Source organism: Pipistrellus kuhlii, unplaced genomic scaffold, assembly GCF_014108245.1.
Source record: "Pipistrellus kuhlii isolate mPipKuh1 unplaced genomic scaffold, mPipKuh1.p scaffold_m20_p_112, whole genome shotgun sequence".
NCBI classification, from domain to species: Eukaryota; Metazoa; Chordata; class Mammalia; order Chiroptera; family Vespertilionidae; genus Pipistrellus; species Pipistrellus kuhlii.
This window is the reverse complement of record NW_023425419.1, coordinates 84,319-99,679: the sequence shown is the minus strand read 5'-3', so window position 1 is coordinate 99,679 and position 15,361 is coordinate 84,319. Positions and strand designations below refer to the sequence as shown.

The 15,361-nt window shown below is 42.6% G+C and overlaps 1 protein-coding gene across 3 annotated transcripts in view; it reads left to right on the top strand.

Annotated features, from left to right (window-relative positions):
* The window catches only part of ADAM17 (ADAM metallopeptidase domain 17), a 34,725-nt gene that overhangs the window by 2,597 nt on the left and 16,767 nt on the right, over positions 1 to 15,361 (top strand). For 2 of the 3 annotated variants that reach the window (XM_036432537.2, XM_036432540.2), the window contains exons 2-6: positions 5,390 to 5,522; positions 7,699 to 7,829; positions 8,807 to 8,895; positions 12,082 to 12,250; positions 14,124 to 14,254. In XM_036432537.2, the coding sequence (XP_036288430.1) occupies positions 5,390 to 5,522; positions 7,699 to 7,829; positions 8,807 to 8,895; positions 12,082 to 12,250; positions 14,124 to 14,254 (653 nt within the window). Of the gene's footprint in view, positions 1 to 5,389; positions 5,523 to 7,698; positions 7,830 to 8,806; positions 8,896 to 12,081; positions 12,251 to 14,103; positions 14,255 to 15,361 lie in introns of those variants that run through there. The other variant, XM_045579734.1, reaches the window with a different exon arrangement.

Sequence of the window (15,361 nt, the reverse complement as noted above, 5' to 3'; positions counted from 1 at the left end):
CTGCTGCTTTGGTTTTGCTTACTATTTGGCTATAATGCTATTTCCAACGTAGACTTGTTCTCTGAGGTTTCGCTCATGTATCCGTCTGTCACGTGATGCTCCTCCTCCGTATTCACAGGCGCTTCGCTTATAACAGCCCAGAATTACTTTGGTAAACTTGGACTCACCCACTCGTCCTGCGGGCACGGGTGCTGAGAGCAGCAGGTTCGCGTGTCTTCTGCACAAGCAGAACCAGCGCTGGCAGCAGCCCTGGCGTTCTCTTGTCTTTTCCACCAGGACCCTCAGCTGGCGGCATCGCAGTGTCATTGGGGGACACATTGCAGAGCAGCGGGGACCAGCAGGTGCCGCAGGGTCTGTGCTTGCAAGTTGTATTCCCTTCCAGGAGATGCAGTTTATTGCAAAAAGAAAAGAGGAATGAAGTAAAAAGTTTACAAGTGTTCCCTGACTCTTCTCATTCAACATTAGTCAGTTTGGTCTTTAAAGTGTTGACTGTGGACAGGATGAAAGGAAGATGGGTATCTATGTCATTGTACCAGAGTAAATGGCCATAAAAGCTTGTCCCAGAAGTGAACAGCTCAAGCATCTGAGATGGTGGAGTGGAAGGCTTATTTATCAAGGCTTCTGAAGCCACTTCACATGCACACCCAGAAAGCCCGTGCTCAGGCTGAGGCCCCGCGTCCTCCTCACTCGGGGCAGATGGCGGAGAAACAGTATCTGCTGCTTCTCACCACGGATGTCGTGTGGAAAGTCTTACAGAGCAGCTGTGCTCGCCCCCCACCTAAAATCACTATGACTTATCAGCGACACAATTGCAAACATATGATGATCTGTCGATGCAAAAAAGTCCTGTGTAAAGCAGTGTAATTGCAAACTACATATAAGGTATGAGGTACAATATGGAACTAAGAATCTTTCAGCATCCAGCTGGCCTCTCATGTGCCTGGTGGGGAGTTGAGGGGAGGGTTCACGCTCTGCACCTGGGTTGCTCAGCAGTTTATAGCCGATTTCCCGACCTCAGCCTGTTCCCCTCTAGCCACTCCACACTGCCGTTACAGTGAACGTTCTGACGCACAGCTGCTGCCCTGTCCAAAGACCAAATCCCTCATTTAGCTCCGTGGCCGGTCATGGCCAGTACCTGCTGCCCCTGCAGCCTCGCCTCCTCACGCCCCGTGTGGTCAGCATGCAGCCCAAGCTCTTTCATTGCTGAGTGTCCGTCTGTGTTTCCCGTAGACCTCGGCAGGCGTTATGCCTCTGCTAGAACCTTCTCCTTCCTGCTCCTCGCGGCTTCCTCCTCATCCCGTGTTCTCAGCTTCCATGTTCCCCGGGAGAGGGCCCTGGGCCCCCAGGAGGGCTCCTGCTCCTGCTGGGTCCTCCCCTGACTTCCTGTCACTTCTCCTTGGCGCTTGACACACTTAAACCAGTTTTTGTGTCGTGGTCTTTCCGCCAGTGTCGAAATATTGGAAACGGATTTTCTTTCTCCGTTACAGCCCTAGTTCCGGAAGGCGGCGGCTCTCCACACGGAGCGAAGGAGTGACCAGGTGGAGTCTGGTGGGATGGGAGGAAGTGAATGCGGAAAGTGCATGGAGAAAGGAGGGTTGGGGCGGAAAAGACAGAAACAGTGAGGAAGGGGAGGGGCTCTGCGAGCAGGGAGAGGATGGCCGTCACGGGGCTCAGAGTGCTGAGTGGCCACAGTGAGTGCACTGGGAGATTTGGCTTGTCAGGTGGGGAATATAACAGCTGAGGAGCTGCAGGAGGCCGAGGCGCCCCTGGAGGAGCGGGGGGAGGGAAGCGCAGTGAAACGCGGGTCTGGGAGGTCGCTGCTGCGCGGGGCCAGGCGCTGGGGCAGTTGGTGGGACGAGGCGGTGCCTTTGCCATGCTGTTGGAGTGGCTCCGGGCTTCCGGTTGGAGCAGCTAGTTATTGTAAGAGGAGGAATTACAATGGAAACATAGTAACGTTTTTACATGCTTTAGCAAGCTACATTTAAAAGTGCTTTTTATAGAGAAAATACCAAAGATAACCAGTGATGATACCATGTTGCTATTTTTTTGTAGGCCTGTTTTTATACATAGTTAAGGTCATGCAGTATGAAGAGGACTTTTTAAAATGCATCTTTAATATTATAGCATAAACATTTCTCCATGTTCCAAAAACCTGTTTTTAAGAGTATTTTCCATTTTTTTAAAGAGTATATTTTAAACAGCATTTATATATTTTTAAGTGTTTTTACCGATTTGAGAGAGAGGAACGGGTCAGCTGCTGCCTACTGGGGATGGAGCCCACACCCCAGCGGTGTGCCCTGCCTGGGAATGGGGCCAGCGCCCTCCGGTGCATGGGGTGACGCTCAGCCAGCTGAGCCACGCCGCTTGTAAAGGATTGCATGTTGTTGTTGTTGTTTGGAAGTCCCATGACTTGTCCTGGCTGGTGGGGCTCAGTCGGCGTGCCCTCCATACTCCAAGAGGTGTCTGGTTCGTCCCCAGGCCACAGACCCTGGCTGCAGGTGCCATCCCGGGTGGGGCACAGGTGGGACATAACCAGTGGATGTTTCTCTCACATCGGCCTTCTCTTCCTCTCGCCCCCCCCCCCCAAGATCAGTTAAATAAATAAAGGAGGTGACTTATCTGTTGCCCAGTTATTACCTTGTTTTGATTTTGTTTATAAAAATAAAGGCTGAATAATGAACATCTTTGTGTTTAAAATTTTTTTCTTTGATTTATTTCCTTAGTTTAGTTCAGTAGCGGTTCTCAAACTTGGGTATCGGTCAGTATGGCCTGGGAGGCAGGTTAGACACAGATTGCTGAGCCCCACCCTCAGAACGTCTGGGTGAAAACTGGCCTTTTAACAAGTTCCCGAGTGATGCTGCTGCCGCTGGTGCAGGAGCCCTGTGGGCGCGCTGGCCTCTGGCATTGACAGTGAACCCAGACTGAGGTTGAGTTTCTCATCAGGAGGAGTGATTATGATCTTGAATGAAACTGTGTTCATGTACCAGCCTGTCTGTATCAGGAAGTTGAAGAGAGAGGAATTGTATCAGTCCCTCAGCAGTGAGAATTTGTGCCATTTGTGGAATGGGAGTGCTGGTTTGTGCAAGTTCTGCGCTGGGAATGGTGAGGTAGGCTTCCTTTTTTGGCTGTTTTACAATCTGTCTGTGAGATAAAACAGATACAACTCAAAAGCGCTGGGGAAAGTAACAAACACAGGGCTTCAGAGTTCAGAGGGACACGTTTGGTGGTTGGCTTGTTAAAATGCAGGAGACCTGGAAATAGAAGGTCCCAGAAGAGCGAGGCTATCTTTAAGAAGCTTAAACAGGATGGCATTAGGAAAGCGTGGGGGTTTCAGCCAGGCAGGCCCAAGTGCCAGGCCCGGTCTGCTCCATTAGCGGTGGTCACTCTTCTCCCTGAGTCGCCGTGGCCCTCTGTGAGGGGATAAAGCCTCGGGGTGTTCGTGGAGAGAACATAAGACGCCAGTGGTGTCTTGTAGGACACGCTCAGCCATCGTGGAGCAAATGGCGGGCTTCCTGAAGGTTTTCGTGGTGCTGCTCACCTTCATAACCAACAGCCACCCACAGGCACAGAGGTGATGGTGCCTCCTCACACAGCTCTTTGGGTTAAATGTTAACAGAAAAGGGGGCACCCAGCAAGTGTGACATTGCTGCTACTTTGTGGTCATCTTGCGGTAGACTGTGGAGTGGCCCGGAGTGAATTTCCTAGGACCTTCCAGCAGCCTGCCTACCCTGCTGTCCCCAGGGACGCTGGGCGGAGGCATTGTCCTCTCTGATCACATTATAAGCTCCCTTTCCGCTCCGGCTGCTGTCAGTCCACGGGCTGACTGGTATTTGCTGGTGCGTTTCTCCCCACCCGAGCTGAGGGCTGCGGTAGGTGAGGACTCAGTCTGCTTCAGGCTGCGGTACTCACCCGCGCAGTGGAGGCGGGGCCTAGGAAGCTGAGGGGAGGAAGGAGAGAGTGGGTGGATTCTGTTCTCCCATGGTTTTGTGAGCATATTTAACCTCAGTGGCACTTCACTTGTATTTTTAGCTCGTGCTCTATTTTGAGGACACCCTAAGTCCAGTGGAATGATTTTGTTTCTGCAGTGATATTTGTTGAGAAAAAAGGAGAGCATCAGCTAAAATATTTTTAGACAGTTTCTACAGAGACTTTGTAAGTCACCAAAATTGTACTCCAGAAATTCTCTTGACTTTGGAAGAGGCAGCAGAGTGGCTGTGATGACAAGTGACTGACAGCGCAGACATACTTTACGTTGTTACTCTTGCTCTGATCAGACAGACATTGTTGTGCTGTTTTTTTTGGTAGCAGTGCTCTTTGCTTTCCTTGGGCTCCAAGTCAGTCTGGTAAAATAATGGATGTTGCTCTTTCCCAGGGATTAGTTTGGTTTTATTACTTCTGCTCTGGTGTCCCCTGGACTGATGATCTGTATTTGTAGAGGCAGCAGTCACAGAGATAGTACTATTTCTTTTTTAAACATTTTTTATTGATTTTGTACAGAGAGGAAGGGAGAGAGAGAGTTAGAAACATCGATGAGAGAGAGAGTCATCGATCAGCTGTCTCCTGCACACCCCCTACTGGGGATATGTCCACAACCAAGGTACATGCCCTTGACCGGAATTGAACCCAGGACCTTTCAGTCCCCAAGCCGACGCTCTATCCATTGAGCCAAACTGGTTTCGGCGATAGTACCACTTCTTGTTCGCTAATTTGTAACGTGTGACTTTCTGTAAAACAGTTACTTTCCAGTTTCGGTTTGCTCATTAATACCTTGGTGGCTCTTGCTTCCCATCAACTGATAAGAAGCTGATACAGCTCCGATTGGCAATGGGCGGGTTGAGTTGGCTGCCTTGATCTTAGGATTCTAAACATACAAGCCAGAAACACCTTTAATTTAGAAGCTAGGTCATTGCAGAATATGATACTCTAAGATACCAAAATTACCACTACTGATATGAACAGGACTCACGCTCAGATTTCTCATTATCACAAACACCTCTCCGCGGTCTGTTTGACCTGGGACCTAAAAAGGTTCCCACGTTGGCTTGTTTGCCATAGTCTGGTCTGGGAGGTGTCGCCCCTCCCTTCTTTCTCATGCTATTTATTTCCTGAAGACATTGGCTCATTTGTTCTGCCGGAATTCTAGCATTCTGGGTGTGGCTGATTGCTTGCTGAGGTTATTTAATTTGGCAACATCAACATTTATGTCTTCAAAACTAGAAGTTAGATCTTGGTAAGATTCAGGTTCCGTTTGTGTGTTTTTTGTAAGAATACTTCATAACTTGTGCACTGGGCACTTCATAACGTGGTATGTTAGGAAGACTCTCGTTTTAGTAATATTACAATTGATTAGTAGGTTTAGGTGTTAATAACTTTTTTGTCTTTATTTCAGAAAAGCTTGATTCTTTGCTCTCAGACTACGATATCCTCTCTTTATCCAGTATACAGCAGCACTCAGTCAGAAAGAGAGACCTACAGGCATCAACACATTTAGAAACACTGCTGACGTTTTCAGCATTAAAAAGGTAATTTGAATTATTCATAGAAAATGTTGGGGCAAGGGACACTTGGTTTGGCAAAAACTGAAAAATAAGTTGTTTTTTCCGCCAAAGGTTATTTATTTTTTCAACTATAGTTGATACACAATATGCTGTTAGTTTCAGGTATATAAGGGTAGCTTGGGAAGTTACATTTTTAAAGGTTTGTAACTAGTATAATTAGTCTGTCAGATTATTACACTGCATATTGCCTATTCTAAAATTTACACTGATGATTATTTTAAAAAAGTAAATAGGTATCCCCAAAGTGTCAGTGATGGTAATATTATAATATGGTTATTGAATTCTAACAAAGAATTTTAATTGACTGTGAATAGAACCCACTAAGTCACACTGGCTAGGAGTGGTGATGGATTTAACTAGACTTATTGTGATGATCTTTTTGTGATATATACAAAAAAATAGAAAATGTTAATTCAGATATTAACATCAGTTTGTGGTTACTGTAAATCCTTAAAAGTCAGAAAGATAAATGAAAATTATAAAAGAATTCTGTAAGTACATGACTTCACATAATTTTGGGAGGATAGAGTAACACATAGATTCTGACTGATACCTTGTGTGGGAGGCTTTATAGCTGAAAGTTGAAGATTGGAAACTCAAAAAATAGGGATTTTATATTAGCTGGCCCTTATCTTTATAATAGAGCAGATTAGTAATGTAGAAAATGAAGAGCACATGCCGGGACTGGTGTGGCTCAGTGGATAGAGCGTCGGCCTGCAGACTGAAGGGTCCCGGGTTGGATTCCGGTCAAGGGCATGTACATTGGTTGCGGGCACATCCCCAGTAGGGGGTGTGCAAGAGGCAGCTGGTCGGTGTTTCTCTCTCATCGATGTTTCTAACTCTCTGTCCCTCTCAATTCCTCTCTGTGTAAAATCAGTAAAGTATATTAAAAGAAAAGAAAAAAAAAGAAAATGAAGAGCACAATTCCAGTGATTTTTCTGGAAAGAATATTAGTAAAAGCAACGTGGAGACTGCTGGAGAGCTCTAAAATGACATGATAAGGCATTTATAATAAGTTCTCAGCATAACTGACAGTGGAAACACACATACCTGTGAATGTGTGCGAAGCTATGCTTTAGGATAGCAGAAGATGTCCCAAGGTTTTCTGCAATAATGTGCTATTGTCTCTCTTGTGACCACAAACAAACTAAAATTGCCTTGTTATGCTCAAAAATGTTAAACATATTTGTTGCCATGGAGACAATCTCAGCCTAGATTCTTGCAGTTTAGACTTATGCAGACCCATAGGAAGTAACAGTTCATATTTTCACACCACAGCTGACAAAGTTGGTTCCTGTGGCTAAGATGAAAAACACCTTTATTTTTTTTATGTTCATGGGCATACTGAAAGGACTCTGTAAATAACAAGTGGAAAATTCTATGCCTAATTCTAAAATCAAAACTGAAGCTCGTAGAAAACAAAAGAATATTAAGCCAACTAAAGAACTGCAGTGTGTATTTTAATGTCTGTGTTGTTTTTGCCTTGTATTTATTTTCCTCGTGGTATTGTGGATTAATTTTTTCAAGATCTTTTTAGAAGGAGAATAAATACAGAAAAGCAGCATCTATTAATTTTACACAGCAATAACCTTAGGTTGATTGCTAGAGGCAGCATAGTACAGGCTTCTGAAATGAGCCAAATTCAACTTTCAGTTTTGCCATTTACCAGCTGCATAACCTCCAATATATTGATTAACTTCTAAGTCTCAATTTTCACTGTGCGAAGTGGATATAACATGTACAGAGCATCTAGGACAGAGTGGGTGTTCAATAAATAGTATCCAATAATATCAGTTTTTAATAAGTTTTTAGGACAAGCAGGACTTGGACTTACACGATACTATCCAGATGTGTGTTTCCTTATTCTTCAGCCTCCAGAGAAGATGAATGCCCAAGCTGTTTGCGTCTTCTTTCCCAGGTCTAGGTTCTCCTGGCTGCCAGACCCTTACACTAAAGAGATGAGTCTGTGTTTGCAGGGGGTACAGTGCTCTACGCACCTAGTAAAACAGTAGTGAAGACTCGCATGGCTTTTTAATGTCAACTTCTCTGTCAACTTCTTTTTTAAGGAGTTTAATTAAAAGAAAATTGGGCTTTCATTTTGTGTTCTTAGGGTAAAATATGGATGCATTTTTTTCTGCAGGCATTTTAAGTTATACCTGACGTCAAGTACAGAACGCTTTTCCCAAAATTTCAAAGTGGTGGTGGTCGATGGTAAGAATGAGAGCGAGTACAGCGTCAAGTGGCAAGACTTCTTCAGCGGCCACGTGGTCGGTGAGTGGGGAGCTTGCTTGCCTTTGTGCCTGGGTGGGAGGGTCCGGTCTAATTGACTGAGTATTTATATTCTTTTCTTGGGGCTGGGGGAGGAGGACCAAACTGCTGTTCTTTGTTTTATCTGAACCATCTACTTTGGAAGCAGAGACATTCCAACAGGAGGATATGGGTATTACCAGCTGGCACACTAGCTGGCCACTTGGATGATTGAAATGAGTTTCCTCTCAAGTGATTTCACCTTTTCTTTAGACTTCCCTTGAGATTTTAAACAGAGGATTTAGGAGATAAAATAATTGACTTTGTAATCCTGTTTTATATTTAAGAAAATATATCCAACTAGCAATTGTCATTTACTTCAGAAACAAACGGCACTGAAATCGTCAAATAGAGTTCAAGACCTCTGTTTCAAATTTGTTTTCTGCCTCCTCTTAGTTTTCTTCCTTCCTTCCTTTCTCTTTCTCTTTCTTTCTTTCTTTCTTTCTTTCTTTTTTTTTTTTTTAAATATATTTTTATTGATTTGTTACAGAGAGGAAGGGAGAGAGATAGAGAGCTAGAAACGTCGATGAGAGAGAAATGCCGACCAGCTGCGAATGTACTACATGCCCCTGACCGGAATCGAACCTGGGACCTTTCAGTCCGCAGACCGACGCTCTACCACTGAGCCAAACCGGTTTCGGCTCTTTCTTTCTTTCTAACCCAAAGTAGGCAGGTTATTCCGGGAGGAAATGCAGGTTGGTTTTGTTGGGTAACAGACTAGATCGTTCTCACTCAGCAGCTGGAGGCCGGGAGAGGTTTCGGTTGACTGGACAGAGCCCCTGCTGAGGCGGGTCTGCTCCGCTTCGGGGGCTTTTCCCGGTGTGCAGTGTCTGGGCAGATTCACTCTGATGAAGGGCTTTGTTGAGTTTTAATGGCAGTGGGGCATAGTTTATTTTTTTATGTAAGTATTTTATAATAATGAAAATTTTTTTTCTCTTAAGGTGAGCCTGACTCTAGGGTTCTAGCCCACATAGGAGATGACGATATTACAATAAGGATCAACACAGATGAGGCAGAATATAATATAGAGGTAAATCTGACATGAGTTTTTTCTTAGCATGTATCTTTTTTTCTTCTTCAAATGTCTATTTTTATTATATTTACTGGAATAACACTGGTTAATAGCATACATTTCAGGAGTACATTATAATACGGCATTTGCACACTCAGTTGTATGCTCACCCCTGAAGTCAGATCTCCTTCCCACACCTTGTATTTGACCCCCTTTGCTCTCTTGGTCCTCCCCTCACCCCTTCCCACCTGGTAACCACCTGGCTGTTGTCTTCGTTTGTCTTCGTTTGTTGCTTTTTGTTTCATATCCCATATATGAGTGAAATCGTATGGTTCTTGTCATTTTTCTCTCTGACTTCACTTAATTATCTCTGATTTTTATTTATTTTTATTTTTTTATTTTTTATTTTAAAAATATATTTTGTTGATTTTTTTTTACAGAGAGAAAGGTAGGGGACAGAGAGCTAGAAACATAGATGAGAGAGAAACATGGACCAGCTGCCTCCTGCACATCCCCTACCGGGGATGTGCCCGCAACCAATGTACATGCCCTTGACCGGAATCGAACTCGGGACCTTTCAGTCCGCAGGCCGACGCTCTATCCACTGAGCCAAACTGGTTTGGGCTTATCTCTGATTTTTAAAAAGTCGTTTCTCAGTTGTTGTAAGAAGACAAAGGTCTATAATTATACTTCTTTCCTTGTGTTTAAAGTTTTTTAATATGGAAAGTAGATGATGTCTTAAAGAAGGTGATATTTTTTACAAATGACTAAGAAGCACTGTATTTCTAATACCATAATTGAGTGAAGGTCACCTGTGGGTGGGTAATAGAAAGAGAAACTTCCTTCCCTCCCACTCACTGTTTCCTTATTCTTACTCTCATAACCCTGTTACAGAGCCCACCTTCTCAAGGATGAAGGAGAAGTCCTATTTGCCCATTTCTCCTTTTCTCCTTTTTTTCTCCTAGATGCTCTGGAAATGCAAGATCAGTAAAGGCTAATAGTTGGTAGTCTGAGGGGTTAAAGAGGAATTAGGACACTCGGGCCCCTCTTTCATTAACGTCCTCGTGGTAGAACCAGGCTGTTCTGGTCCCATTTGTGGGGGACACGGAGCCTGTGTCAGGTGTTAGTCTGGGAAATGACCTTTGCCCCAGATGGCGGGTCCAAGTTATCCTGTGTTCCTAAGAAATGAGAGTACTCTGCGTAGTGGTGATATCACCAAAACAGAACACCTGTGGGGAAACTATCATTAAATTGGTTAAAATGGAAGGTTCAAGTGTATTTCAGTGCTGGTAATCCATGCATAGTTAAAAAAGCTCTTCATGAGTTTTTTTCTTCTTTCCAATTTAGGGTCCATTTAGTAATGGTTATTATAGGATTCAGCACTCTTAGAAATGGTGATAATAGGATTTGCTTTTAGTACTAGTAATAATAACTACCTTCATTTTGATGTCTTTATATGTAACTGGATTCATTATTTTACATTATCTTCAGAATAGGTGTTACCACTGCTTTACCCAATGAGGACAGTTATGCTCAGATATGTTGACATCTCCAAGGCAAGTGGTGGGGGACAGCTGAGGTTTGAACCTGGGTATATCTGATCCCGAAGCCTGCTGTCTTTTTCTCTGCGATTGGGGCTGCAATATGAAACTATTAATATGAATTTAGAAATGTTTGTGCCCAAAGAAAAAAAATGTCCTCTGCCTCTTTGTTGGCCAGATTCAGGTTTATGAAGGTTCCTATAGCGAGGAGTTGGTTAGTGTTAAATTTTTGAGTTCTCTGTTAGCCCTGAGGTTCTGTAACCTTTGTTTTTTAAATCTGCCTCATACATGGATTATAAAAGAGTATATATGTATTTAACAGCTTTATTGAGATATAATTCACTGTACAGTTTACCCATTTCAATTATAACTTGGTGGTTTTTAGTATTTTCATAGAATAGTGTAGGTATCACCATGATCAGTTTTAGTACATTTTTATCACCTCCATCACCCTTCCTCCCCAACTCCCCCAGCCCCAAGCAACCACTAATCTGCTCGCTCTCTTTAGATTGGCCTGGTCATTTCACATGAGTGCCACTACACAATATATGGTCTTTTGTGACTGCTGCTTTCACTTAGTGTTTTCATGCTTTATTCGTGTTGTATTGAATAGCATGTGTCCAAACTTTATTTCTTTTTATAACCAAGTAATATTCATTGTATGAATATACCACCTTTGCTTATTCCTCCATTCATTGGACGTTGAGTTGTTCCCACTTTTTGGCTGTTGTGAATACACTGCTGTGAACACTCATGAACACGTTCTTGTGTGAGCTTATGCTTCCATTTCTCTTGGCCGTGCACACAGAGTGGGACGCTGGGTCCTGTGATTACGCTGCTTTCCATAGTGGTTGTGTTTGGCATGCTCACACTTTACACTCCCTGCATCGCACAGTCCGAGGTACAGTGGCACCAGCAGTGCACGCGAGTCTGATTTGTCCACCTCCTCGCCAATACCTGTTATTGGGTGTATTTTTATTATAGTCTTCCTGGTGGGTATGAAGTTTTCTTGTCGTATTATTTTTCATTTTCATGATGGATATGGATGTGTGTGTGTGTGTGTGTGTGTGTGTACGTAAATTTTATCTTTTTGAACCTTTCTCACAAGCTATTTGGTTCTGATGAGACCAATGTCCTTACAGAGTGAACTTGGGTTTGAAATAACAAACATTCTTTTGACTTAACATAGCTTTTGAGTATGTTAGTTCTGATTTACAGTGGCCTTGCAATATTGTAAGGGAAGGTATTTGTTCTTCCCTGTGCATAGAAGATGTTAAGGAAACTAGAATGAAAAGGCATCAGAACAGAACCTTGTCTAACTTTCCTGCTGTCTGCATGTCACCCAGCATGGTTGGTGTTAATATATATATATTTTGAATCAATGAATGGAAAAGGATATGCATTTTCTCTTCTGATTCTTCTAAAAGGTTTCATAACTTAATGCCCTTCTTCATATACAGATAAACAAGTGAATAATCCATGTATGTATTTACCAGCTTAGAAATGATGATAAAAATTGAAATGGTTTATTTTTTATAAAAATGACTATCCAGTTTACTTAGCGTGGAAACGAATGTTATCTAAAAACAAGGAAAGAATGTAAGAATTTGATGGTTAGGAATTTTTATATTTTTTCATCTCAATTATGTTTTTTCTATTTTAGCCACTTTGGAGACTCATTAATGATACTAAAGACAAAAGGATGTTAGTTTATAAATCTGAAGACATCAAGAACGTCTCCCGGCTGCACTCCTCCAAAGTGTGTGGCTACATAAAAGCGGAAAGCGAAGGTTTGCTCCCGGAATGGCTGGTAGCTGGAAAGGCACCTGATGGTAAGACTTAAAAACATATTTAAAATAAGAAACAGGCACTGTGCTGTCTTCAGTGGGGTGTTAAATAGATTTTTTAAAAAGCACGTTTCTCAAGAAACTATAGTATTTGGCTTGAAAATAGTTTTGTTCAGAAATTTTTATGTTAATTCTTTTTTTTTTTTTTTTTTTTTTTTTTTAAGAATTTACTCATTTATTCAATGACACTCACGTCCACATCTTTTGAACATCATCATAACCATCCAATTCCTGAATTTCCTGGTGAATTTCTTGTGACTCCTCTTCTTTCAGAATCAGTGGACCAAAATTCTCATGTTCAGCCCAAGGGGGAAAGGGGGGGCCTTATTTTCTGAGGATGTCTTATATTCGGGGAAACACAGTACTTGTCGCTGGGCCCTGAGGGCGAAGTGTCTGCCCCATTCGCAGGGAAAGGCCTTCCTTGAGGACAAGGGAGCTTCATGCTGGCATGCGGTCTGAACCAGCGGATGATGAGGTTTCTGTGGCCACTGCGGACCCCCATCCCCATTCACATGGCCTTATCCACTGGACCGCTTCCGGGTGTTGCCTCTGACCCCAATCCATCCTTGGCTTGGCCTCTTCTGCCCATCAGTGAGCCAGCCCCCCAAAACCCAGGCCTCCTTGTTACAGTAGTTGCCGCCGGGCAGCAGGCCTCAGGGCCAGAAGGCCTTCCCCCCACCCCCTCGCCCCTCCCCCCCTCCCAGTATCCCTGGTGACCAGCCTTTCTCCTGCTTACTCCTGTCCTTCACCTGGCCCTGCCCCCTCCCTCGTTGCCATGACAGCCTTCAGCTGTTCACCTGGCCCCGCCCCTAATTCTTTTGCCTATAATATAATAAATGAAAACACTAGAAAACAACTGGTAACAGTAATGATTAGACTTTAAAAAAAGATTGGGGAAAGGAATTGAATAATCTGAGGGCAAATATTTTTTATTTGCAGGTATTTAAAAATGACAGTACAGTCTTTAAATAAGTTGATAAGACATTATTTAGTAGCAAAAAAGCTCTTTAATGTTTGAAAAGATTAAGCTTATCAGTTTGGGGCAGATCCATTTAGCATCTTTTGAAAACAACCATCTTGGAGAAATAGTCTACTATCCTTATTTTTAAAAACCTTAGAAAATATTACTAGCATTTTAATATATAAATTCTTAAACAATTTGATTATTTGATAAGAAAACCCATTAATACAAACTAATCTTAATGTCTGATTACATTGATATTTTTTACCATTGCCTTGGTTAATTTGTGGACTTCTAGAATAGAATGAGAGCCTCATAGCTGAGCAACAAATAGCTGATTGCTTTACTTTCAAGTACTTTTAAAGTTGCCTCATTTTAAAAATTACAGAGACACTTTCCCCTGATTTTGAATTCTACAGTTTTTATTGATTTTTTTACAGAGAGGAAGGGAGAGGGATAAAGAGTCAGAAACATTGATGAGAGAGAAACATTGATCAGTAACCAAGGTATATGCCCTTGACTGGAATTGAACCCAAGACCCTTCAGCCCGCAGTCCAGTGCTCTATCCACTGAGCCAAACACTCAGGGCACTTCTATAATCTGTAAAATAAGTATTATTTTATTGCTTTCAGAGAGGAACAGAGAGAGGTAGAAATATCTATTGACTAAGCCAAACCAGCTAGGACTTGAATTCTACAATTTTAAAACTTCATGTTACTTTTCACTTTTTCTTCAAATTGTTTTTTTGTTTGTTTGTATGTTTGTTCAAGATACCTGTAAGGAAACTAAACTCATGTAGTGTTTGTTTCAAAACTTTGCTAGGTTTAAAGTGTTGTTATAAAAAAACTCCTTGTTTTGATGAATTTTGATTTAATAGTGCATACAAATTCATATTAGAGCTTGTTCACCGGGTGAAGAGAGCTGACCCTAATCCCATGAAGAACACGTGTAAATTGCTGGTGGTGGCAGATCATCGCTTTTACAAGTACATGGGCAGAGGGGAGGAGAGCACCACTACCAACTACCTGGTAAGTATTTGATCCTGGAGGAGGTACTGGGCGGAACGCCTCCTCTAGGCAGTCTCACTTCAGTAGGGAGGGGACTGCTGTCATTTGAAACATAAAGAAATGGATCCGTTTCTGATGCCGTATTATTTTGTAAAATATTTGAGGGCTATCTGAGGTTCTTGAGTTACTGCATAGAGATTTTAGTTTCAAATTTTAAAACCTGTCCTACCTTTGAACTATTATTTTCTGCACATTAGAGCTTTCATGCATATTAAGTTTAGGGCAAATTTATTACACAGGCCTCTCTTTGTCCAAGTGAATTCTTTGAAAACGTTACTGCTAAAATGGCAGCGGTCTTATTGGGACAGGTGACTGTTGCTCTAGAGTGGGAACAGTATTTGTATGAAGAATAAACACTGCTGGTTTTTATAATTGGTAGAAACTTTTATAATGGCGTTTTCTCTAAATGACTTGCTTCTATGCACATTTCAGAGAAGATGGGTCAGTTTGGTTTGTGCCATAAAGTAGTTAATTATTGGGCTCTGAGTGAAATAGATGGGACTTTCATGCTCAGAACCACCCTGTGGTGAAGAGAAGATGACGGAAGTGTTGACACTGGGTTTTTAAGCATTTACGAATGTAATTTGGAAAAGTTAAGGGAATCAGATTTCATTGACATTTCTTATTAGTATGACCTCATTTGTCATGATAACTCGGCACTGACCAAATGCTGTTGAGGAAATAAGAGAAGGCAGCTCTTTCTGGCAGAGTCTGGCTCAGGAAAGATGTCTCTCTCACTGCCTCTTGGCTGCCCCTCTGGGCCATGCCCGCCCTCAGCCTCTCCCTCTCCTCCCGCCCTGTGAAAGGAGTCATTGTGAAGCTGGTGGAGTGTGTGAAGTCACTGTAATTTTTGCTCCTATGGAAGAGCTATTTCCTGAAAAAGTTTCTTAATAGGGCTTTGTGTTAAGGAGTTCTCTTCATTTGCTGCTGCTTTGTTCATTATACCAAGAGTATTAATATAATGAAAGGTTTAGTCTTAAAATTTGCATTTCTTGGTCTTTCAGTTACTCTAAGCCAGTGGTTCTCAACCTTTCTAATGCTGTGACCCATTAATCCAGCTCCTCATGC